This window comes from Malus domestica, chromosome 16, assembly GCF_042453785.1.
Source record: "Malus domestica chromosome 16, GDT2T_hap1".
Lineage (NCBI taxonomy): Eukaryota > Viridiplantae > Streptophyta > Magnoliopsida > Rosales > Rosaceae > Malus > Malus domestica.
Window position 1 is genome coordinate 27,308,696 of NC_091676.1, and position 27,527 is coordinate 27,336,222.

The window sequence follows — 27,527 nt, forward strand, 5'->3', positions numbered from 1 at the left end:
TTTGAAATATTTACACTAGTGGATACCACAAAATCTTATGTTACACTTAATGAAAGTATAAATAAACTCTAAGTGTTAGTGAATCAATCGTTTTGATAGGATACGCATTCTACGAAACTAATTTCAACGATCCAACCGTCAAACTTATTTGTATACGCTTCAAGATCACATATGCCAAAAATAGCAAAAAACAAACATTCAGAGATCAAGTAACGGAACAAAACTATTCGACGGTTATCAACGAAAAGCACGATTTAACGGTTATTTTAACTCCGACTTTGATGAATTTTTACAGCTACACTCCTTGACCCTATATGAATACAATGAATGAACTCGATCTTCAATTTAAAATATTTACACTAGTGGATACCACAAATCTTATGTTATACTTAATGAAAGTATAAATAAACTCTAAGTGTTAGTGAATCCATCGTTTTGATGAGATACGCATTCTACGAAACTAATTTCAACGATCTAACCGTCAAACTTGTTTGTATACGCTTCAAGATCACATATGCCAAAAATTGCAAAAAACAAATATTCAAAGATCAAGTAACGGAACAAAACTATTTGACGGTTATCAATGAAAAAACACGATTTAACGGTTATTTTAACCCCGACTGTGATGATTTTTTACGGCTACACTGCTTGACCCTATATAAATACAGTAAATGAACTCGATCTTCAATTTAAAATATTTACACTAGTGGATACCACAAAATCTTATGTTATAATTAATGAAAGTATAAATAAACTCTAAATGTTAGTGAATCAATCGTTTTGATGGGATACGCATTCTACGACACTAATTTCAACGATCCAACCGTCAAACTTATTTGTATACGCTTCAAGATCACATATGCCAAAAATCGCAAAAAACAAACATTCAGAGATCAAGTAACGGAACAAAACTATTCGACGGTTATCAATGAAAAAGTACGATTTAACGGTTATTTTAACCCTGACTTTGATATTTTTTATAGCTACACTCCTTGACCCTATATAAATACAATGAATGAACTCGATCTTCAATTTAAAATATTTATAATAGTGGATACCACAAAATCTTATGTTCTAATTAATAAAAGTATAAATAAACTCTAAGTGTTAGTAAATCTATCGTTTTAATGGGATACACATTCTACGAAACTAAACATTCAGAGATCCAGTGACGGGACAAAACTTTTCGACTGTTATAAACGAAAAATCATGATTTAACGGTTATTTTAACATTTTAACTCTGACTTTGATGATTTTTTATAGCTACACTTCTTGACCCTATATGAATACAATTAATGAATTCGATCTTCAATTTAAAATATTTACACAAGTGGATACCACAAAATCTTATGTTATAGTTAATGAAAGTATAAATAAACTCTTAAGTGTTAGAGAATCTAATGTTTTGATGGGATACGCATTTTACGAAACTAATTTCAACAATCCAACCGTCAAACTTGTTTGTATATGCTTCAAGATCGCATATTCCAAAAATCGCAAAAAACAAACATTCAGAGATTAAGTAACGGGACAAAACATTTCGACGGTTGTTAACGAAAAAGCACGATTTAACAGTTATTTTTACTCCGATTTTGATGATTTTTTGCAACTACACTCTTTGACCCTATGTAAATACAATGAATGAATTCGATCTTCAATTTAAAATATTTACACTAGTGGATACCACAAAATCTTATGTTATACTTAATGAAAGTATGTATAAACTCTTAAGTGTTAGTGAATCTATTGTTTTGATGGGATACGCATTCTATGAAACTAGTTTCAACGATCCAACCGTCAAACATGTTTGTATATACTTCAAGATTGCATACGCCAAAAATTGAAAAAAACAAACATTCAGAGATCAAGTAACGGGACAAAACTTTTCGACGGTTATCAACGAATAATCACGGTTTAACGGTTATTTTAACTCCAATTTTGATGACTTTTTACAGCTACACTCCTTGACCCTATATCAATACAATGAATGAACTCGATCTTCAATTTAAAATATTTGCACTTATACGTGATGAAAGTATGAATAAACTCTTAAGTGTTAGTGAATCTGTTGTTTTGATGGGATGCACATTTTACGAAACTAGTTTCAATGATCCAACCATCAAACATATTTGTATATACTTCGAGATCACATACGCCAAAAATTGCAAAAAACAAACATTTAGAGATTAAGTAACGGAATAAAACTTTTCGACGGTTATCAACGAAAATCACGGTTTAATGGTTATTTAAACTTCGATTTTGATAATTTTTTTACAGCTACACTCTTTGACCCTATATGAATACAATGAATGAACTCGATCTTCAATTAAAAATATTTACACTAGTGGATACTACAAAATCTTCTGTTGTACTTAATGAAAGTATGAATAAACTCTTAAGTTTTAGTGAATCTATTGTTTTGATGGGATACACATTCTACGAAACTAGTTTCAACGATCCAACCATCAAACATGTTTGTATATACTTCGAGATCACATACGCCAAAAATTGCAAAAAACAAACATTTAGAGATCAAGTAACGCGACAAAACGTTTTGACGGTTATCAACGAAAAATCACGATTTACCGGTTATTTTTACTCCGATTTTGATGATTTTTTACAGCTACACTCCTTGACCCTATATGAATACAATGAATAAATTCGATCTTCAATTTAAAATATTTACACTAGTGGATACCACAAAATCTTATGTTATACTTAGTGAAAGTATAAATAAACTCCAAGTGTTAGTGAATCTATCGTTTTGATGGGATACGCATTCTACGAAACTAATTTCAATGATCTAACTGTCAAACTTGTTTTTATATTCTTCAAGATCGCATGCGCCAAAAAATCGCAAAAAACAAACATTCAGAGATCAAGTAACGAGACAAAACTTTTCGACGGTTATCAACGAAAAGTCACGATTTAACAGTTATTTTAACTTCGACTTTGATGATTTTTTACAGCTACACTCCTTGACCCTATATGAATACAATGAATGAATTCGATCTTCGATTTAAAATATTTAGACTAGTGGATACCACAAAATCTTATGTCATGATGATCGATGAAAATTGAGGATTTTGTAAAAGGAATAACATGCAAGCTTTGAGTTCCATTGGCAAGGTTTAAACTTTTGAGAAAGGCTTCACAATCTTGAAAACAAAAACTCTTTCATTTTGCATATCCTTGCACATTTAATATTTTGTAATAGATTAGTAGTGTATGGATGCTTGTTTATTAAACTCTTATTTTAAAGTGTAGATGTAGTACTTAAACGACAAATGAGTTTAATGTTTTGAAGTAATATTTATGTGGCAATGTGTGGTATGTGCAAATTTAAGAAAAAAAAAATATTTTTCTAAATGGGTCATAACAGGTCAGGTCACTTTTCCTGTTGGGTAAAGTGACCCGACTTGTTAAGGACCCGTTAAGATAACGGGTGTGACACGACACGACCCGTTAAGATAACAAGTGTTACACAAAAATGACACGAACACGACAGACACAACCCGTTTGTCAGTGAGTTAGAAGCTACAGAGGTACGCTGCAATAAATTTTTCTAGATTCCGGGCTCCTTGGAATTCCACCAATCATAATTTGCCAACTACACACATTTAAACACCACCCCACCATTTAACAATAAAAAAAATAAATAAAACATGTTGGGGTTTGGGCCCCATCGGTCTCTCTTTCCTCTCTCCTTCTTCGAAAACTGAAAAGTCTTTTTATTTGTTGACCAAAAAATGAAAGCCTTATATGGCAAATTTTTCCAGGCAATCTCCAACCAAAACGTTCCCACAATTTGCATCCAAACTTCCGCTACTACCATAGCCATGATCATCCACTTAATGTTAATGCCCTCCACTCAACAACCATATCACCATGAACCCACCCCGAAACTCCTGTATCGTCCAACTAAAACATGAATTTGAAAAAATTGGATAATTTTGAAATTAAATTGTTGAGTTATGATTTTGAATAATTTAAATGCCTTGATGTTTTGGTCTGAGATTGCTTGGTTGCTGGCATGCGAGATGACGAAGGGAGAGTAAGAGGGAACTCAGAGAAGGCCGGTGGTTGTTTCACAAAAAAGCCTTTCAGTTTCCCAAAGAATAAAAGAGAGAAAGGAAAGCCTAGTGGAGCCCTAACCCCAATATGCATAATATGTTTATTTTTCAAAAGGTGGGTGGTGTTAAAAATGTGTACTAGTGTAAAGGTATAGTTGGTGGACCTCTAAGTCAGATTTTTTCTAACTTTAAAAGGCATTACTTAATATAGTCCCAATATTCAAGAAATTATAGGTTTTCTCCAAGTCTAGTTTGACCGCCATAAGACCCATAGGACCTTTCTTTTTATTGAAATTGCTAAAAATCTCATGGGCTACTATAATATTATCCACAATAGATTTTTGTGGTGCAAAATCACATTGATTATCAGAAATGTACTACTGAGAAGTGGCCGATAAGTAACATTACAAAGACTGATATATAGGACGGAAACTTCAAATTATTCACTTTAAAACCCCTAAAAACCTTTGGTACAGCAATGTTATCTTGGCTAAGATCTTACAATGCCAATAAGCTACAGTCCAACATCACTATTATGTACATCTTAGGGTATTCCATGGGTTATAAAGGTGTTATTTGTTATGAATTGAAGACAAAGAAATGTATTATTTCTAGGCATGTTATTCATGATGAGATAATATTTCATTTTGAAAAAAAATCACAATACACAATTAGAGAGCAAGTGGTACAATATCAATCTAGTATTTCTCAAATATTAGGTCCAATACCAGTTACTCAACCTTCAATTGATGTTATTTCTCAAGATCCTGTGATTGATTCTGCCTCCTTATCTTTTAATCATTATGGAATGTCAGTACCTTCTGCTGCTGAAAGTAATGAAAATTCTCAAGTTCAAGACTGTGAAGTACCAGTTACATCAGGCCATACTCTTTCCACTTCAAGAGATACAACTCCTTTGCTTCCTATCTTCAATCATGCACAGTTATAGGTAATTCTTCCAATCTCTCCTTCATCACATGACATAGACTACATAAATGCTCCAATATCAATATCTAGAAACACTGGGATACAAACCAGGCTTCAAATTGGTGCTATTTCTAGGAAGAATTATGTTGCATATCTTGTCTCTTTACCTAAAATATCCACTTTAAATATTCTTGATGAGTTTTCTGGTGGTTTTTCTTCCTTGGCTGATGTGACTGATATTGAGGAACATAAAAATTTCAGAACTGCTAGTCTTACAAAATAGTGGGAAAATGTCATGCAAGAAGAATTTGATGATTTAAATGCATAGGGAACTTGGTGTATTGTACCTCCTCCTACTAATGGAGGAATTATTGGTAGTAAGTGGGTTTATAAGATCAGAAAGAACCCTGATGGAACCATTTCTAGATATAAGGCTTGGTTAGTAGGCCAAGTATATAGCCAAGAGCAAGGATTGGATTACTCTGAGACCTGTCTTGTAGTTAGACATACTACTATTAGACTTATTCTTGCTTTAGCAGCTCAGTTTGGTTGCACATTGAGACAATTGGAGATGAAATATGCTTTTTCTACAAGGTGATCTTGAAGAAGAGACTTATATGAAGCAACTCCGGGATCCAAAGGATCCCAATCATGTATGCAGATTAATATAGTCTTTTTATGGTTTGAAACAAGCTCCCAAAGTTTGCAATTAAAAATTCACAAGTTATTTGCATGTTTTAGGATTTAAAACTTCATTGCCTGATGCAAGTTTGTTTGTTAAAGAGGATGATGGAGATGTTCTTATTATCTTACTGTATGTTGATGAAATAATATTTACTGGTTCAAGTCTTTCAAAGATTCAATCGGTTGCTACATGTCTTGCTAAAGTCTTTCATCTCAAAGACATGGGGAAACTTAAGGCGTGCACATTCAATAACAAGATAGTTCTCTATTCATTAATCAGTCCAAGTATGCTAGGGAATTGTTGACAAAGGCTGGTATGGAACATTGTAAGCCTACATCCACACCATCCAAACCTCGTACACAATTACTTGCTACTGAAGAAACACCTATGACTGATCCATGTCATTACAGAAGTTTGGCTGGTACTCTGCAATACTTGACTTTTACAAGGGACTGATATAGCTCACTTAGTTAACATGGTTTGTCCATTCATGACTAATCCTACATAATTGCATTTTTATTTGGATAAAAGAATTCTAAAGTATCTGCAAGGTACAATTGATTTTGGTTTGAGGTATACTAAGAGTGAGGATATGCCTATTGTAAAGATATAAAGAACTCAGTGCAAGTCTCAGATGGTGACACTTGTCAAAAGATTATGTAATTCAGAATAGCTTAGTCTGTAAGAAAAGTCTGTAAGCAAAATCTGTAGTATATATAGTCTTGTACTGTTACATTGGAAGTTAATGAAAAATATACAGAAAGATTTCCTTCTCTCTTTCTCTCTCTTGTTCTTCAGTCTATATTTCTTTATCCCTCTCTAAATTCCTTACAGTTTTGATCTGTGATCTTCATCCCTGCTCATTTGATATGGTATCTTCGCCGGTTATGGAATTCTCTCTTCGATCCTGTTCATCTGCTGCTTCCGTGTTCTAGTTATCTCCAATCTGGTATGAATTTTTGGTGTTCTTGATTGATTGCGATCTTCTTCTTTGAGCAATTGTGAAATTGGTGTATCTTGGAAGTGTGCGCACCAAGTGTTCGACGTATTGTGTGACTGAAAGTCTTCGTCATTCTTTTGCCACTCTCTCTACAATCTGTTCTTCTTTCTTCTTTCCTTCAAGATTCAGTATACTTTGAAACCCTAATTTCTGGTTTTTTCTCACGAATTGTGAAATCATGGTGACTACTGCTCAATTACAGATTGTGCAATCGCCTATTACTAGTTTACTTTCTACTGTGTCGAATTCTGTGAATGTTAAGCTTGATGATACAAACTATCTTGTTTGGAATTATCAAATGGTTCTTCTTCTTGAATGTCATAGCATACTTGGCTTTGTTGATGGCACATGTTGTTGTCCATCTCACTTTGATGCCAGTTCTGATAAGGAAGGTGTTGAAATTGAGGCCTTTCAGATCTGGAAAATGCATGATCGTGCGTTAATGCAATTACTCATTGCCACTTTGTCTCCGACTGCCCTGTCTTGTATCATTGGCTGCACTAATTCTCATGAAATGTGGCAAAACTTGAAGGATAGGTTTTCTACTATCACAAAGGCTTGTATCTTTAAGTTGAAAACCGAATTACAGAATATTAAGAAAGGATCTGAGTCAGTCTCTCAGTACTTGCAAAGGATCAAAGATGTAGAGATCATCTGTCTGCAGCTGGTGTTGTTTTTGATGATGATGATATTGTCATTCTCGCTCTTAAAGGACTACCTGCAGAATACAATACTTTTAGGACAGTAATTAGGGGCAGGGAAGATGTTATTACGCTCAAAGATTTTCGAGCACAACTAATTGCCGAAGAAGCTATTGTTGAAACTCCTGCCACTACTGATCCATTCATGTCTGCGATGATGGCAAAAGATAAGGGCAAACTTTTGATGCTTGATGAAGGGTCATCAAATCACGATCGTTCTTTTCAGTTTGATAGTTCTCAGTTTTCGTCTGGGGTTCAAGACAGCTCTTCTTCTCAGTGTGGCACCAATAGAGGCTATCCTCACAGTGCTGGGCATTATAATTCTGGTGGTTCTAATGGTAATAGCAACTTTTTTCATCCAGGATGCTATATGAGTTCTAATTACAGAGGCCGAGCAAGGGGGAGAAATCAATATGGCAATCATCCTCGATTCTCTAACAATGGTTCTCCCAATGGTGGTGCTGGTATTCTTGGTCCAGCCAGGGGTCAACCACATATTTCTACTTGTCCTGATCATGGTTATGATGTTCCAGTTTGTCAAATCTGCAACAAACGAGGACACATTGCTGCTGATTGTTTTCAAAGACACTCCTCTACAACAGTGACTTCTTCTCCTGTTCAGTGTCAAATATGTGGCAAGTTTGGGCATTCTGCAATACAGTGCTATCACAGAGCCAATTACTCTTATCAAGGGCGATCTTCAACTTCAAATCTTACTACCATGCATGTCAATTATCAGCCCTCTGTTCCCCAGGAACAATTTTGGGTTGCTGATACAGGAGCAACTTCTCACATGACTTCTGATCTTGCCTCTCTGAACACTGTAGCTCCTTTTACTGGCACTGATACAATCACTACTGCTAATGGTTCAGGTTTGACCATCTCTCATGTTGGTTCTTCCACTCTACATGCTCCCAAATATGCTTTTCAATTAAAGAAAATACTGCATGTTCCAAAATTATCTCAACATCTCCTATCCATTTATAGGCTGTGTAAGGACAACAAATGTCGTTTTATTTGTGATGAATTTTGTTTCTGGATTCAGGAAAAGATCACAGGGAAGGTACTTCTTCAGGGACTGTGTAGAGGTGGCCTATATCCCATCCCCTTTTACATACCACAAACCATTCTCAATCAAGCTGTCAACGCTCATGCACCTCACTTGTCCAAGCAGCAACTTTGCTTTCTTGGTCATCAAGTCAAGTCCAATTTATGGCACCAGAGATTAGGACACCCTTCCAATGTTGTAGTTTCTGCAATGTTACATCAGTCACAGGTGTCTTTTTCTTTGGACCATTCAAAACGTGTCTGTATTTCTTGTTTAGAAGGGAAGTTTACTAAACTTCCATTTCCATATCCAGCTAATAAAATTGTTCATCCCTTAGAAATCATACATAGTGATGTATGGGGACCTTCACCTGTCATGTCTATTGAAGGGTTTAGGTTCTATGTCAGCTTTGTCGATGAATGTACCAGGTTTACCTGGATATTTCCTTTAATGAATAAAAGTGAGGTGTTCAAAGTGTTTGTGCAGTTTTATGCCTATATACTTACCCAGTTTTCTATCTCTATTAAAACTTTTCAAAGCGATGGTGGAGGTGAATATTCTAGCAACCAATTTAAACAATTTTTGCTTGAAAAAGGAATTTCTCACCAAAAATCATGTCCTTATACACCTGAGCAGAATGGCCTTGCTGAGAGAAAGCATAGACACATTGTTGAGATTGCCATTACCCTACTTCAAACTACCAAACTGTCATCTCCATTCTGGTTTCATGCTTGTGCTACTTCTGTTTATTTAATTAACAGAATGCCATGCCAAACCTTGTCTATGCATTCTCCTTATACCTGTTTGTTTGGTAAACCACCAGTTTTAACACATTTAAAGGTTTTTGGGTGTTCTTGTTTTCCTCTTCTCCGGCAACATAACTCTCACAAATTACAATCTAAAACTGCTCAGTGTGTTTTTCTAGGCTATGCTGGTCAATACAAGGGTTATATATGTTATAATCCTCTTTTGGGCAGACTTTATATGTCTAGGCATGTCTCATTTGATGAGTCTAGTTTTCCCTCTCCTACCTTGCCATTAGTTAAACCTGTTTCACAGAGTCTTCCATCTTCTCCACCGTCTGTTTCACCTGCACAGGTTACAATTCACAACACCATTATTCCTTATCCATCTTTATCAACATTATCATCCACATCACCTTTCTCCTCAACCCCTAGTGCCTCAGCATCTTTGACTTCAACCCCTAGTGCCTCAGAATTTTTGCAAACACTTCCTAGTGCCTCAGAGTCTTTGAGCACCTCTAATCCCATTCCAATGCCACATGTTGCTACTACACAGTCACCTTTCCCTGTGGATCCTGATTTTCTACCTGAAAGTCTCCATGTTGTTCATCCGGTTCCTTCAGTTAACTTACATCCTATGCAAACTCGGTCGAAAAGTGGGATATCCAAGAGAAAAGTTTTTGCAGTTTTTGTTGCTTCTGAGGATCCTTCTCTTATTGAACCAAGTTCATTCAAATCTGCCTGTAAAGTCGTCGAATGGCAGTCTGTTATGCAAGAAGAGATTAATTCTCTTCATGCTCAACAAACCTGGACCCTAGTTCCTCTTCCTCCAGAAAAGAATTTGGTTGGCTGCAAGTGGGTTTACAGACTTAAAAAGCATCCTGATGGTTCCATAGCTCGACATAAGGCTCGGTTAGTTGCCAAAGGGTATAGCCAAGAGGAGGGCATTGATTACAATGAGACATTTAGCCCCGTAGTCAAACCCACTACTGTCAGGTTAATCTTAGCACTTGCTGCACAGTTTCAGTGGCCTTTGAGACAATTAGATGTCAAGAATGCCTTTCTCCATGGTGTTTTTAATGAAGAAGTGTACATGGCTCAACCTCCGGGCTTTGTTAGTACTGCATATCCTTCCACTTATGTCTGCAAGTTGCACAAATCATTGTATGGGTTAAAACAGGCTCCCAGAGCCTGGAATGAGAAGTTCACTAGTTTTCTACCTGGCTTAGGGTTCAAGGCTTCTTTTGCAGATCCATCCTTGTTTGTTCATACTTCTTCGCTTGGTATAGTAGTCTTGTTGCTTTATGTTGATGATATCATCATAACTGGCAGTAATTCCTCTCTTATTTCTGATGTTATCTTGGCTCTTACTAAGGAATTTGACATGAAGGACTTGGGTCAACTGCATTATTTTCTGGGTTTGCAAATTTCATATCAGTCTTCTGGGCTCTTTGTTTCACAGTCCAAATATACTCAAGATTTGTTGCACAAAGTGGATATGCAGGACTCCAAATCATGTGTGACTCCATGTCTTCCCTCTCATAGGTTGATTAAGGATGATGGCAAGCCTTACAGACATCCAGAACAATACAGAAGCATTGTTGGTGCTTTGCAATATCTGACATTCACCAGACCAGATATTGCATTTGCTGTCAATCAATGTTGTCAGTTTATGCAGCAACTATGGAATGTCATGTTGTTGCCGTTAAGCGGATTTTGCGATATCTTAGTGGCACAATCAACTATGGTATTCATTTTCAGCCTGGAAAATTGAATCTTCAAGCCTATAGTGACGCTAATTGGGCTGGCGACCCTAATGATCGCAGGTCCACTTCTGGTTATGTAGTCTATCTTGGTTCCAGTCCTATCTCTTGGGCTTCGAAGAAGCAACACACTATGTCCAGATCTTCTACTGAAGCAGAATATAGGGCTTTAGCTATTGCTGCTGCCGAGTTGTCTTGGATTCGACAACTTCTTTGTGATCTTCAAGTCCCTTTGTTCATAGCTCCTCTGCTCTACTGTGACAGTATTTCAGCTATTGCTTTATCCTCCAATCCTGTTTTCCACTCTCGCGTTAAACACCTTGAGATTGACTACCATTTTGTTCGGGAAAGAGTCATCCGAGGGGATCTCCATGTGCAGCATGTCTCATCCAAAGAGCAATGTGCTGATATTCTAACAAAGGGTCTTTCTAATTCACTGTTTGTTCATCATTGTTCCAATCTCATGCTTAGTTCCCATAAGCATGAGCTTGAGGGGGGATGTAAAGATATAAAGAACTCAGTGCAAGTCTCAGATGGTGACACTTGTCAAAAGATTATGTAATTCAGAATAGCTTAGTCTGTAAGAAAAGTCTGTAAGCAAAATCTGTAGTATATATAGTCTTGTACTGTTACATTGGAAGTTAATGAAAAATATACAGAAAGATTTCCTTCTCTCTTTCTGTCTCTTGTTCTTCAGTCTATATTTCTTTCTCTCTCTCTAAATTCCTTACAGTTTTGATCTGTGATCTTCATCCCTGCTCATTTGATACCTATAACTGCTTTCTCAGATTCTGACTAGGTTGCTAATATTAACACTAGAAGATCCATCACTGGTTATGTTGTGTGTTTGGGTTCCAATCCAGTATCATGGCAGTTAATTGTTTTAAGTTCAACAAAAACAGAGTAAAAAGCATTAGCCAGTAGTGTAGCTGACATTTTCTGGATTCGATCATTGCTCAGGGACATACATCAGTTTCTTCCCTTACCTCCTTGTTTGCATTGTGATGATATGTTTGCACTTGCCATATGTTCTAATCCTGTTTTTCATTTCTCAATTAGATGTCTAAAAGCTTAAATAATAATAATAATAATAAAATAATAATAATAATAATAATAATAGATATCTCAAATATTTTCGATTTGGCTAATATTTTGCAAGGATAATTCATGAGGTGCAACTTGAAACATAGATAGTTCGAATCATTGAAGTTCGATATATATAAATTTTTCAGTCAGTTACATCTATTCAATTGTGATTTCTGATAAACAACCCTTAAAGCTAGAACCAATATGCCCATGACTACCACAGCATTCCTTCATGTAGCTTTTGCAGCACCCACCGACTTCTCTTTTCTCTAACACACAAGCTTGAATTGCTACTGATTCCGAGCAACACGCTTCCTTTTCCACTGTCCCTGAGCCAATGCAAGAATTCGTTGGGGCTGATTCTGCTGGGTCACAACCTGGTACAATATCAATAGTCGTATTAGGAGGTGAGTTTTCATCTGGATTACAGTGATGCTGATGATCACAGCATGTGGCAAACGTCTCTCCTAACGCTTCATTGTGAATATGATCTTTGCCACAGTGAGTTGAGTGGCAATGACCGGTACTCGTCAATTTTTGGCATTCCTCCATTGAAAAAGCAGAATGGTTGCAGTGTTTTGGCTCGTGTATTGCATCACCTTCCTTTCTACTATGCTCCTTTCCGCAGTGTCTTGAGCGGGAAATGTCACTATCTGTCAATCTTTTGCTTTCATCCAAAGAAAAGATAGAATGATTGCAGTGTTTTTCCTCATGGACTCCATCACTTTCCTTCGTGCTGTGCTCTTTGCTGCAGTGCGTTGAGTGGCAATGACCTTTGCTTGTCAACTTTTGAATTTCCACCAAAGAAGAAGCAGAACCGTTGCAGTGCTTTGCCTCGTGAATTTTATCACCTTCTGCACATGAGCTCAAATCATGATGACTCAAACAACCATGATTGTGTTTATTCTGTGACTCGAGATCTTTATTGACTTTCATGCAGCTTGCTTCATCACAGTGTCGTGCCTTGCGTAAGTCATCACTGCACTTAAGCATACAGGGCAAGCTTGAATTCAAGGGTGTAGGCTGGCACTGCGATGAACACTTTTGAGGTTTACAGGCTTTCACGGGTTTGCTATCCGAGCAACAACGTTGGTTTTTGTGAGAGAGGCTATGTCCATGGCTTCCATGTTTATGGGCATGTGGTGCAGAAGTATTCCCTCCATGCTTTTGGGTTCCTTGTAAGAGTAGCATGCTGTTGAATATAACAAGCATGCATGTCCCAACATCAGCAAGAACCGCAGCCCAAACAAGCGGATGCCCTGCAAATCCCAGAGCAAGGATACCAACCTTAGTAGTGATTGACAAAACAACATTCTCAACCACTTTTCTATTAGCTCTTCTCGCCAGTTGGACTGCTTTCGGTAGTTTCCTAATGTCATTTGATAGTAAAATTATATTCCCAGTTTCTTGAGCAAGGGCTGATCCTGAAATGCCCATTGAGATACCAATATCCGCTGTGGCTAATGCAGGGGCATCATTGATACCGTCTCCAACCATTGCTGTATTTCCTTCCGTTTTAAATTCTTTAACGATTCTTGCCTTATCTTCAGGTAGAAGTTCTGCATGTACTACCTCGAGAGCTTGCTTAAGCTGCAAGTCAGATAAATTGCTACTCTTATTAGTTCCCTTTTCCCCTTAATCTACAAAGGAAATATACATGCAGTTCTACAGCGATGTATACCAAGGCAAATCATAAATTGAATCAATAAAGTGAGCGCCCGGATTCAGGCATAAGCTAATATGTTAGAAATAATGCACCTGCTCATTTGTATGCAATGCGGCAGCATTACTATCTCCAGTGAGCATAGCTGTTTTAATACCCAACTTCTTGAGCTCTCTGATAGCCTCTGCGGCCCCAGATCGACAAGCATCAGATATTGTAAAGACTCCGGCAGGGGTTCCTCGAGAGTATATGTATCCGATCGTTTTCCCGCCATTAGAACCTTCAGTTGTTGGAACTGGAGTTTCAAACAGAACCAATGATGAGAGATCCAAAAGTCCATAAACAAAAGAAAAATGGATCATAACTTTGGAATCACTAGCTATCGTTTGGAAATAGAAGATAAAGGAGTTGGTAGTTTAGAAGATAAGGAGTTGATGGCATTTACCTATTTCACAAGCAGCTCGTAAAGCTATTTTTCTGTTTCCAATGTAGATATCTTGTCCATCAATTTTCCCATGGATACCTTCCCCGGGAAAATTTTGAAACTCCTCCACATTTTCAGGTTTTGGCTCAATCGAAAGCGATCTTCCATAGTCAACCAGCGCATCTGCCATTGGATGACTGGACTTCCTCTCAATGCTTGCAACCCTTCAAGAGGATAAATAAACTGTCAATTTAGTGGACAAAGGAAATTCTTCCAGTGAAGAATACAATCCAACCATTCCTTTTCCGATTTTTTAAATGCAGCATTTAAAACAGCCTTAAATTAGTCTTTAAATAGAAGTCGCTTTCTGAATTTCATGAATTAAAAATTTTCTTTCCATCATAATTTTGGTGTGTTATTCAACATGTTGATGCATAGAGGAGTTCCAGTCTATACCAGTAAAGCAATGTGTTCAAGCTAATGTCATCACGAAGAGATTGAAAATCCATCACCACAAATTCACCCCTTGTTATTGTCCCAGTTTTGTCAAAAGCCATGATCTTGACTTTAGCAAGGATCTCAATGTAGTCACCTCCTTTGATTAGCAGTCCGGATGTTGCTGCCTTTGTGAGTGTGCAAAAAGTCACAATGGGTGTAGAGAGGATGAGGCCGCAAGGACATGCACTCACTAAAACAACCAAAGCTAAGTGAAACCACTTGCTCCAATTGTGAACATGTAATGCTGCCGGAATCACCGCGATGGATACAGATATGACTAGGACCGCTGCAAAACAGCAGAACAAAACGTATAAATCTAACCGTTTGCATTCTCCTTAGTAGTAAAAGAAAAGGGAAACATATGAAATGTATGGGGAAAGTAGACTAACCTGGGGTATAGAACATTGCGCATTTGTCAATGAATCTTTGAGTTCTGGTTTTGCTGCTTTGAGCCTCTTCGACAAGTTTGGCCATTTTGGCAACCGCACAATCTTCAGCTAACGCTGTAGTTTTAACACTAATATAACCTTCACAAATACAAACCAAAATTTGTCAGAAATGAAAACATAACTCCTTTATTCAAGATGTAAGAATGATGGGAGGGAGGTTTATTTTACCATTAAGATTGATAGTGCCCGCCCAAACAGTGGAGTCCTTTTCTTTGGCTACTGGATACGATTCCCCGGTTAGTGTTTGCTCATCCACTTCGCCTTTTCCTTCAACAACTATTCCATCAATCGGTATAACTTCGCCGGCTTTAACAGCAAGAATTGTGTACAACTTAACCTCATCAACATCTACAACTTCTCCACTCTCAGCTAAGACTGCTTTTTGGGGCGCCATGCTCATCAACGACGACATCACTGCTTTCGCCTGAGTACATAAAATCATGTCATTCTAGATTTTTGACTGTCTATGATACACATTAGCAAGTCATTCATTAATCCCTAAAATAACACTTTAATGTATTAGTACTTGGTTTATCACATAATTATGTACAAAACTGTCTTCAGCAAAACTTCTTGTTCCGAAATCTGTTCCACATACTCAAACTTTCAAATCCATTGCTACGTTTTTCTGCCACTTATTGTTACTTGTATTTTGTTTAATTCGTTCTGAAATGTTTGATAAAAACAAGGATGAGGGTTTTATGCTAACCCTGTATCCTGCACAAGACTGAAGCCACTCTGCAATGATGAACAGAAAGACAATAGAGGCAGCTTCGGTATAGTCCTTCAAAGCAATTGTTCCAACCACTGTCAAAAGTTACACTATCTATCAGTTTATTGATACCAGTAACCAGTAAACTACACATAAACTATAGCACCCAAAAAAAAAAAAGGATTTACTGATACTGCAATAAGCTAATGTTTTGCCTTCGATTTATAAATATTTTTGTATTATTTTACTTAAAGATCTGAAAATACAGTCCCATTTTTTACAGCATTTTTCTCCAAAACTCGGACTAAAATCATAATTCAGTAGATTTAAAATTTTTAATTTGGTAGTGTTTTATTCTTTTACTCAATTGCTTCTTCATTTCCATGTATCTCGCATTTGAGTTGAAGAACCATTTATTTGTTGAAGTTACATAACAACCATAAGACGTGACGAGAGAGATGATGCTCTAATGGAATCCACTGAGACTATAAACTATAAAAATAGGTGTAGAGGACTAAAATAGTTAGGTAGCTTAGCCAAGCAAGTCAAAACATACGGTTCACGAAATAGTTAGGTACCTTAGCTACAGCACCCTTATTCACAAAAAATGGAAAGCCAATTATTTGCTAGGGCAATGAAATTAGACTTTAAGGTGGACCAAAAAAATTAGAAAACCTACTCTAAAAAGAAAAGATTTTAAATCTAAGAAGAAATGTGGAAGTACAAAAATGCCGAACATGCTATAAGAGGATTACTTAAAAAATGCTCGAAACCCCCGAGCGTTACATAAGAAAGCCTCAAATAGTTAGATTTAAGAACCCTGCAAAATAGGGACTTTAAGTTTTTCAAATGTTAAAACAATGGCTAGGTTTGCATTTCTCCAAAAACTGTAACATTCTGAGGGAGACAGATCGGGAAGCGATATTTAACAAAATCCAAATATCCATCCAAACTTTTAGTTTAAACACGCATATCCATTCAAACTTGCAGGAAGCCAAAGACTAAATCATTTGGATTGGAACTCTGAAACCGACATGTATCCATTCAAACTTTCCAAGAAAACGTGATGCATTGCAATTTTTCTCAACAAAAAGAAGAAAAAATAAATAAATATAAGGATCAATTGTTTTGGTTAGTTTGGTGTGACGAGAAACTTTTCAGTATGGAAATACGACTTGATATATCAAGTGTTATAATATAATTAATTAATTTTTTTTTAAATTGTCAACCAAGTATATTAATACCTTTAGTGTACAAGACAGTATCCTCAACATACTAAAAAATCTCTCTGGTGTGAAGGTCAGCAAAAGTCATTTTAAAACATCCAAAGAGCTCGGTACCCATAATAATCAAGTGCATATGTACAATATAACGAACAAGAATCTTATAATTTCAAAAGGAACTAAAATAAAATGTTATTCTTACTGTATTTTTTATACCACATTTGTACTATATCTAATAGAAATGGATTCCATATGTGTTTAAGAAAGCTAGTACAAATATGATACGGTAAATAAGATAAATATAGCATTACTCAAAACTAATAAAAGTTGTAATAAAAAACAGACGGCCGAGATTTATTAATACCATAATTTACTTGTCCAAATTAAACCCAACCTTTTAGTCATTTTCTTTTAACCAATTATTATAAAATAGCTTACCAAAATTTTGTAGAGCACAAATATTATTAATTTGACCAATAACTTTTTAATTTTTTTTTATATTATTAACGAATTGCTGCATGCGTTTTTTTCACTCCTCGTGTATTGTTCCCATGGTAGATGATTGACAAAAGAGGATGTGTTTTATGATTGTAAGTATATGTCATCATATAATTATTGTAACACCATACGGCAGTGTAAGACCAATATTAGAGTGGCAGACAATTAACATATTGTGTAGAATAAAATGACAAAAAGTTGAATATTAAGACCAAGTATTGACTCACCGGCAATGATAACAAGAATGTTTATGTCATGAAACCTGAAATTTCGAATTGACGCAAAACCTTTCATAGCAATGGGAAAAATGCCAAGGAACACCGCTCCAAGGGCCAACCACCCTAATGGCCGATACACAGACTTGAGAAATGATAGAACAAGTAACACGCCACTACCAATTGCATATGGACTTGGCCACGTTTTCTTGTAACTGTCCCCTGCCCCATACACTCTCACATTTGCTTCTAACCTTGCTTGGTTTAATGCCTTAACTGTCCATGGGATAACAAATGTAAGACTGCGAATTTAGACGCACATTCAGGTAAATCAACTAATAGTACTAGACCATAGTATTAATTAATTTCTTCTTACTCAAGGAACTTCTCTCTTCTTTTGGTATATAAAAGAAACATATTATGTACTCTTTTTAGTTTATCAAGATCACAAGGGCATTTTCATCAAGAAAAATACATTTTCATCATGTGCGACCGTTGTCGTATTAATTTCTTTCAACTTCGAACGAGTTTCTAAATGTCATTTGATGGGACAAAACAAAAGAATCTTATTCTTACAAGTAATATTTGGTTTGGTATTAAGATTAAGGGCTCATTTACTAATCCATAATCAAAATGAGTGGAATTGAATTGAGGAGAAATTGGATTGAAGGAGAATTGAAATGGGGTGGAATCAGAATCAGATTCCTATTAAAATTGTTAACTAAAATTTTTCGAATCGGAGTAAGAATCATATTTATTTATATAAGTTGTTTACTTAAATACATGAATCGGAATGAAAACTAATGTAATTACTAAATTGCCCATATTCCAAGTATATAGTTTTTATGTGTTTGATAATTTTTTTTAGAAGACTGTATGAAAAAGCTTTAAAAAAGAATTTGTACGGTTTATCAAATTTTTTTCTCCGGATCCTCATTTCTAAATTATTTTTCTTTCTCCTAAAGCCCAAACTGCACCCAATCGCCTAATTCTTTTCAGCCATCCCCCAACTCTTTTCAGCCTGCCCTTTTTCTTGTTTTCTTCTGATTCTTCTTCCCCATCCACCAATTGTGTTTTCTTTCTCGTGAAGACCGCACAACACCCCATTCCCCAATTCTTTTTAGCTTCTCTATCTCTTTTCTCCATCTTCTTCTTTTTCCCTTCTGATTTTTCTTGTTCTTTGATATTGGTCACTGCCCGCAGAGAACAGAGAAGCAGAGAAAGAGGTGGAAGGGCGACGAGATAAGGGTATTTTGGGTAGAAAAAAGGAATTATGGATAGAGGCTTTCTCCCGGAATTCAAATCCCATCTATTGTTCGGAAGACTGGTTCTGAGTATATTGGGAGTCTGATTCTCCATATTAGATGGGTCCCACATACATTTCATTCCCTCAAGTGTTGGTAAACACTTGAATAACCGGGGAGGAGTGCAATTCCCATTCCTCTTGTTCCACTCCCCTTACGTAATCGCGCCATAAGAGTGGTCTAACACGCACTCTTTTTCATAAAACTAATGTCTTTCTTCCTCATAGTTAAAGAGTCTCAGGATTCACACCAAATGAGTGAAATATTATGTAGTATTATATATGATCACAAGAAAAAAAAGGTAAAACGGACAAAGAATTAGCCGCCCCACAGAAAGCTAGTTTTAGGTATATTATAAATAATAAACTGTGAAGCCAAAGTAAGGTTCAAAGAAGTTCAAAATAACAAGCAGTGAAAGGAGTTACGAAGAACAAGAGTTCGTAAAATGTTTTGGTACAATCCCATCATAAAAAATTGCAGAAAGCATCTAAAAGATACGAAATTATTTGAAATACTTTTATATTCTATAAATTAGTGGGATATCGTAGTGGGTGATGAAAAGGAAAGCAAAACATCTTACGAACTCTTGTTGGTTCATGATTGTACACGATCTGCTGATTAATAATTCCCTTCTACAACAGAAAAAGTAATGTCCACCGACTGCTATCTTTTTTTTCATCTTTTCCCAAAAACTATTTGCTTTCTGTTGTGCAAGGAATTTAAAAAAAAAAAAATTTAACGCAGATATTAGAGAATTAATGGAAGGAAAATTTTATTAATATCTTTCTGCATCCAACTTACTCTTTACATCCATATTTTTTTTTATTAAAGAATTAGTATCTCTTTAAACTCAAATTTATTACCTAAACTACAATTCCAAACCCACTTTAAAATATATAGTTATCTTTACACCCATTTGCTTTCTCTCTCTACCTAACCAAGACGCATGCCCTCTCTCTCAGCCAAACCAGTTACTTGGGTTGCTATTAAGACTACCACAATAATAACCCATCACCTTCTCTTCACATACCTACTTTCCTCTCTGCAAATTTTTGTTCTTTCGAAAAAGAACAACTCCACTGTTAACGTAAGTTGTCATTGTTTGTTTGATCAATTGTTTTCCCAAAAATTCGAAGTGCTCCTAATTCTGGAACGTATTATTTGGGATTAAACAATTCATCTTTTCCTTACGTTCTGGTTAATTTGTTTCTACAGTTTGTTGGATTATAACTGCGATTTAATTATTCGTTTAAATATTTCAAGAAGTTGTAATTTTGATGAGGTTATCTACCTTCTGGATTTCTAGTTGCCCCAACCAATTTATTAGAAGTTGTAATTCTGATGAAGTAATCTACCTTCTGCATTCTAATTGCCCCATCCAGTTTTCATCTTAATTAGTTTTGATCAGTATTTGAATTCATTTTCATTTCATAGGTGGTTGTTGGATAAGCAGTTCCAAACTATTAATTCTGTCTTCTCAAAGACTCAAGATTGTGATTGTTTAGAGATAATGGACCTGGTTGGTCCGAACTCTTGGAATTAATCTCTAATAATTTTGTATTTGAAACAAACACGCCAATAGTTAAACTTAATATTGGAACAAACACGACATTCATAAAGATTTGCTTTAGAAAATCCCACAAACATCAACAAAGTCGTAATTTTTCTGCTTACGGCTGTTGCAGAAAGTTTAAACTATGCCCAGTCTGGGATTGACGAAAAGAATTGAAATCCAAATACTCATTTTATAAACTCTAAAAAAAATGAAATCAAACGAATAAATTTTTTTAATAAATCAATTCCCACCTTAATTGGAGGATTCAAAACTTCAAAATTACTATCCAGCGAAAAAGAAACTTTTTTTTCTCTATAAATGTTAATAGGGTTTTAGGCGGAATGAACGTAGGATAAACAAGAAGTCATGGTAGAGCTTAATTATAGTGTGGATTTATTGATAAATTTTTGTTTTATTATTAATTTCATTTTATACTTGATAGTAATTATGTAATTGTATAAAAAAAGACAATTAACATTTGAAATTTAAGTTGAGTGTAAAAATATGTTACATGGGTTTAAATAAAATTCCCCTTAATGGAAAATATTAATAGTAACTGGTGTAATAATTTGAGAGAATATAAAGATTGTTGGGTACTTACCAATTTGAAGCTGGGAAATGAGGAGGATATCATGGACAACAATTACAGTTCTGGAAGGCACAATCACTGAAACCTCTTTCACGCCTTCAAGAGGCTTGAGGATATTCTCTATGAGTGGAACTTCTGATGAGCAGCACAACCCCAAGACATCAAAGTAGCTCTTCTGAAATTTTTTGGCTGCTACCTTTTCTTTGACCTGGGCAGAAGCCATCCTGCTTTATTATCTCCCAACTTCTGCAAATACAGAGGACATCATGACAAATCATTAATTTTCTTAATTTTCTGTTAGCTTTTTTACATTTTGTAAACAAGCATTGTGCCTGATTTGTGAAGAGTAAAGTTCTGGAAATTATTGGGTCAGAAGTTCATGTGTTTGTGTGTGTGCAAGAGAGAGGGAGAGAGTTGTGGAAGGAATAAGTGGTGAATGAAGAGGGTGGAAGAAGAAAACCAAAATCAATAGGATGAAAAATGAAGAGTAGAAATGGAGGCTTAAAGAAAATCACCTTGTAGGTAAGGGGAGGTCTGGGATTTCTTCAAGCTTAATTCAGAGAGAGTAATAGGCTCAGAAAAGTTTAAGTTGAAGAAGTTGTGGGAACTATATATATATATAAGAAGGGGAAGGATTCTAACTTATAGACGGACATGTACAGAGAATATCTGAAATTAATGAAGAATTCTTTACCAAAACAACTTTCTTTGGTTGGAATAATTGGTTCACCTTTCTCTTGTTGATGAGACACAAATAGTGGAGAATTAGTAGGAGGGAAGAAGAATGGAATCCACATGTAAATCCACATTAATGCTTGTTTTTAACAGCATCTGTGCTCAAACTGATTGAGATTTTGAACTTTTCTTTAATTTACATTAGTTTATATTTTCACCAATTTTTATTTTTATTTTTTCCAACCCTCCTCCATCTTTGCTATCCTCCCTTTCCAACTTTTACTTTTTTGTCTAAGGGAATCATTTTCACTCTTTTTGCCATCTCCACTTTCCTGCGTGTATTTGTCTCTTGATTTAACGTTAATTTTCAGTTCTCTAGCTGGATATAAGAGGGGAAGTATAAAGAGATAAAATAGGGTAATTTGGAAAATATATTTCCCTTTGTGTAATGTTAGATTTCATTTTCTTATCACGTTAACTACCCATTATATGTCGGTTGATGTGCAAACACTAGTTTGCCATTGCAATTGATCTAGCATGTACACATGTTGACCTTAAAAATTACAAATTACTAAGTCCTTATATGGTTGACTACTGATGCGGGCGTGCCAACTCGCTACCAAGCTTAGTTTGGCGAGTAAGATGGATGTGGTGGTGTGGTGATGAAATGCTCAGCTAACTTCTACACCGAGCAACTTCAGCTGGGGTTCTATAACCTGAAGACGAGGTTATGCATTCACTAGTAAGTTCAAGATCTCCTATACCATGTTTGGTAGCTTCAACTATATTTATGAAAATATAAGTGCGCCAAATCAGTACCAAACTGTAAGGATAAAGATACACAAAAGAAATGAGCATCTTTGTGGTAAAAATTGTTCGGTTGTCGATATGAGAAACTCTAAATGATACTTGTGAATAATCGATCATAGAACACTCTATTTAACTAGGAAAGTTGATGAAGTGATATTTTTCGGTGAAAGAATCAGAGACTCTTCGCCGGGTGGGACTTGGGATAGATAGTCAGTCGAAAGAGGAGAGTCTGTTGTTTAACCAAACTGCCAAGACTTCTGAACCAATCTAGTTATGTGACTCTAGTGTTGTTTAACCAAACTATCACCTTCGCTGATTATCAACCAGTAATATTTAACCAAACTAAATTTGTGCGGACATGATAGTAGAGTAGTTAGTATTTTCTCAGAGGCGTGATCAGAGGGTTTCGCATAAGCGTTGATTGTGTGTGGAGTTAAGGGTCCTTTTTATGTTGCAAAACTATTTATACAAGTAGTAAAGCCCGCGTGATGCTACGGGATTCAAAATTGTCTTAAACCATGGGTTTTGTCTTCCAATGGTTGCACTGCTGTGATGCGTCCCACAACATCTTGCAATTTGGCAATCCAATATCATAAGATTACAGCATGAAAAAATGTTGGCAAGCAAAGATGGCATATAGATGTAGGTTTATAAATGTGTTTAATTACCTGTGAGAATTTCAACTTTATCTACACGGGATAACAATTCACTGTAATCCACTAAATAAAAGCCACGCTTAGGAATGTGTGGAGGTCTTTCTGTTATTTGTTTGTAAGTTGTTTTCCCATTGAAGAACACTTGTGCAGTGTGTGGTACAACCTTGAACGTTCGTTTATTGGAACGACTGTGCAACTGTGTGATCTCATATATACAACCAGCTTTTATCTTTGGAGCTACTCTCTCATAGTCTGCTTCTAAGATCGAGGCTTCAATGGCATCATTCTGCATTATAAAAATTATAGAGAGTTAATTATAGCTTTGTCTTTGTTTTTGAAATTATAGTTTTAACTATATTACATTTAAACAAAAAGGTTTTCTCACCAGTTCATCAACCAGTACACATTGTAAGCCATTGAACTGGTTTTGGCGTCCAAATATTTTGGGTCTCCACATCCGGCATATTCTAACTTTGATCTTCATATCGTTTCTAAGAGGCTTTAATTCACATATTGGTACGATACTCATTGTCTTGTAAATCTGCAGACAAAATATACATATTGTTAGAAAGAAAGTGTGTCTATATATCAAAATCTATGTTGGTAATATGTAAATGTTAACAAACTTGAAGTGCAAAAAAATAAGACAATTCTAAGACACTCAATAAATATAGTAGGGATGAATAAAAAGCAAGAGCTATGGAAAAAAAAATGATAAGAAAGCATATATATTTAGTGTCAAGAAAAAAAATCCCATTTTTTTCTTATACTTAATAGAAATACAGGACTGCAATTTAGTTACAATTTAAAGATCAAACTCAAATATAAAAAGACTCAAGCACTCATCAATTCAGATACTGCTTGAAAGATTAAATTTAAACACTGAATCACTCAAGCACTGAAATGTTGTCACAGTGAACTCTACATTTCTTTCATCCTTCCAGAACTAATCCAATTTGATTAGAAACTAATTAATTGTTGTTTTCCCATTAAACTAAGTTGTATAATGGGTATAATGGGTGGAGGACCATTACACATTATCCACTCACATGATGAGTGATGAGATGATTGGTAAAGAAATGTATTGATACTGTAAAATAAAGATACAGTTTTTAAATACTGTAAAAATGTAAAAGATTATCCAGCAAAGCAATTGAGATTGTATATTCTAATTAATACATTCATAAGAATATAATTAACGCAAAACAAATCAAGCTTTATATTCACATCTACCTAACAGTTTGGTTGAATTGTACAAATCTATATCTGAAAGCTAATTATCAATTTGACAAAAAAATTTGGTCACTGGAAGAAGCTAACCTTTTTCTTCTACATTGATCATTGTTGTAGTACAATGAATTTAGTTTAGTACACAAATTTCAATTGAAAATGTTCACATTCCGACTCATGTTAGGATTTCATACCTGAAGATCACCAAACGCTATCAAAATGATACACCGAAGCACACCCTCTACCAAACCTTGGATACACTGGAAAAAGAGAATTCATAAGATTTGCTATGGTATAAGATTCACAAATTTGCAATAATGAAGTAAGTATTAAAAGAATATGCAACATGCTATCTAATAATGTTTTAAAAATAATAATGCTTTAAACACTAACAAACATAACATGTGTAATGCATATATCTTATCAGTACAAAAATTCTTAGATACATGTACATATCAATATGCTTGTGAGCAAGAGAAAGAACAAAAGGAGCTCCAGCAATTTCCAATGGTAAGGCAAACACATTCGAAATAAGAAACGGTGGAATTATTTTCATTACGTTAACATATCTCTTACTTCCTAATTTCTTTATATCCAAACACTCTGAGTTCTGTTTTTCATTCTTTTCAAGGTATATAATTTTGTTTGAGACTCAAAATTGCAGGTAGCTACTCCTGTGGTCTTCTGGTTCTTAATAAATGTCTGTGCATGTTGATTTTCCAAGGGTGGAAGAGGAAATTGCATAGCATACTAACAATTCTTCATATGTTTGAGGAAAAAATACATGCATGCGGCATCTACAAAGGTTTCTGAGGTTACCCAAGGACCCAAATACAACATAAATAAAAAACCATAAAAAACTCTGCATCATAGCGAAATTAAGTAAAATTACCAATAAAATCGAATAATTACATATTAACTCCATTGAACCAAATCAAATGCAAACAGCACACATAAAGTTAAGAACAAACCAGAAAAGCCATTCAAAAAATCAAATCACACTGCAGAATAGTTAAGCAAAAGCAGGAGAGTAAAAGTAAAACCTTCAAAGCCTTTGATTTATCCAAGCGGTTTGGTTTGAATTCACATCCTCACGTGGTGAATATTGGAAAGCAGCTGCATGGATATTTAAGGCTTTGAAATATAGTATTGATTTCAGAGCCTTTGGCAATTTACATGTAAATTGTTAGACTGTTGTACAGAGATTCATACAAAGAGTTAATGTAAATTGATCAAATATTGAACTACAACAACAACAACAACAAAGCCTTTTCCCACTAAGTGGGGTCGGCTATATGAATCCTAGAACGCCATTGCGCTCGGTTTTGTGTCATGTCCTCCGTTAGATCCAAGTACTCAAGTCTTTTCTTAGGGTCTCTTCCAAAGTTTTCCTAGGTCTTCCTCTACCCCTTCGGCCTGAACCTCTGTCCCGTAGTCACATTTTCGAACCGGAGCGTCAGTAGGCCTTCTTTGCACATGTCCAAACCACCGGAACTGATTTTCTCTCATATTTCCTTCAATTTTGGCTACTCCTACTTTACCTCGGATAACCTCATTCCCAATCTTATCCTTTCTCGTGTGCCCATACATCCCACGAAGCATCCTCATCTCCGTTACACCCATTTTGTGTACGTTGATGCTTCACTGCCCAACATTCTGTGCCATACAACATCGCTGGCCTTATTGCCGTCCTATAAAATTTTCCCTTGAGCTTCAGTGGCCTACGACCGTCACACAACACGCCGGATGCACTCTTACACTTCATCCATCCAGCTTGTATTCTATGGTTGAGATCTCCATCTAATTCTCCGTTCTCTTGCAAGATAGATCCTAGGTAGCGAAAACGGTCACTTTTTGTGATCTTCGCTAGATTGCTCCGGTCATTAGTGTGGATAAGTATATAAATGGATAGAGATAGGAAAGCAAACACAAGATGTACGTGGTTCACCCAGATTGGCTACGTCCACGGAATAGAGGAGTTCTCATTAATTGTGAAGGGTTTACACAAAAGCAAACACAAGATGTACGTGGTTCACCCAGATTGGCTACGTCCACGGAATATAGGAGTTCTCATTAATTGTGAAGGGTTTACACAAGTACATAGGTTCAAGCTCTCCTTTAGTGAGTACAAGTGAATGATTTAGTACAAATGACATTAGGAAAAATTGTGGGAGAATGATCTCGTAGCCACGAAACTTCTAAGTACCGGAGTGTGGTATCGTCTTGACTTGCCTTATCTGTCTCATAGGTAGATGTGGCATCTTCTCTGGAAGTACTCTTCCTCCATCCAGGGGTGGTATCTGTAACTGGTGGAGATGCACAAGGTAATGTATCAATTTCACTTGAAGCTTACTTGTAGTTTCATGCTTGGTCAAGCGCGATACAAACCATGTAGTAGGAGTCCACCAAGTCGCCGAGCTAGGGGATCTGCTGAAAGAGGTGACAGACAAGGTAAGCAATCAGAGCTCCGGCTGATTGTTCACATTCTCCCTATCTTGCAGGCAGCATGAAGGATAAAGAGAAGAAAAATGAGGAGAGATGATATGGGATACTTTTGCTTTTGAAGAAGTAACTTTCCACAGGCTTATTCTTGAACTGGGCTGGAGGGTTTTCTGGTTTCCTCCAGAGTATAAGGCCGACTGAAGAATTTGAGGGTCAAAACAAGTCTATCAAATCTAGAGTACATTCGACCCTGCTGATATGGGATACTTTTGCTTTTGACAGAGTAGTGGATGTATCGGCACGTGTGCTGTTACGCTTGTCTCCACATGCTTCCTTGTATCCTTCTCACTTGCCCTATTTGTTCCTCAGGCAGATGTGGTATCTTCCCTGGAAGCATAAGATGTTGAAAATGAGTACTCAAGAGCAATGCCAGGTAAGTAATCAGGTAAGGGGTTCCAGGCAGTCAGTTCCTGGCTGGAAGCTTGATTCCAAGTGCTGACTGATTGCTCTCTTTCTCCTTGTCTTGCAGGTAAGAACAAGGCCAAAGGAAAAGACAGG

At 36.0% G+C, this 27,527-nt stretch overlaps 1 protein-coding gene and 1 long non-coding RNA gene across 3 annotated transcripts in view; both read right to left on the reverse strand.

Moving 5' to 3' along the window:
- The window catches only part of LOC139192659 (uncharacterized), an 88,328-nt gene that overhangs the window by 50,649 nt on the left and 10,152 nt on the right, over nt 1-27,527 (reverse strand). The gene's annotated exons all lie outside the window — the stretch shown is intronic.
- On the reverse strand, nt 12,135-21,816 carry LOC103445420 (putative inactive cadmium/zinc-transporting ATPase HMA3). Of its 2 annotated transcripts, XM_008384425.4 has the most exons (10): nt 21,672-21,816; nt 21,169-21,402; nt 17,721-17,984; nt 15,770-15,867; nt 15,229-15,484; nt 15,001-15,138; nt 14,570-14,897; nt 14,135-14,337; nt 13,785-13,984; nt 12,135-13,616 (listed from the first exon to the last, which is right to left on the reverse strand). In XM_008384425.4, exons 2-10 carry the CDS (start codon nt 21,377-21,379, stop codon nt 12,183-12,185), a joined length of 3,132 nt encoding a protein of 1,043 aa, XP_008382647.3. In that variant the 5' UTR covers nt 21,380-21,402; nt 21,672-21,816; the 3' UTR covers nt 12,135-12,182. The 2 variants fall into 2 exon arrangements, with proteins under 2 accessions (XP_008382647.3, XP_008382648.3); XM_008384426.4 differs by lacking the exon at nt 17,721-17,984 and having other exon boundaries at nt 21,672-21,811.

What these genes read in the sequence shown, in the direction of transcription:
- LOC103445420 (XM_008384425.4), bottom strand. Translation starts at nt 21,379, where the DNA reads ATGGCTTCTGCCCAGGTCAAAGAAAAGGTAGCAGCCAAAAAATTTCAG. An exon ending in AGTCTTGTGCAGGATACAGG is followed by an intron (nt 15,485 to 15,769) that starts GTTAGCATAAAA and finishes TTATGTACTCAG; the next exon opens with GCGAAAGCAGTGATGTCGTC. An exon ending in ACGAGCTGCTTGTGAAATAG is followed by an intron (nt 13,985 to 14,134) that starts GTAAATGCCATC and finishes TTGAAACTCCAG; the next exon opens with TTCCAACAACTGAAGGTTCT.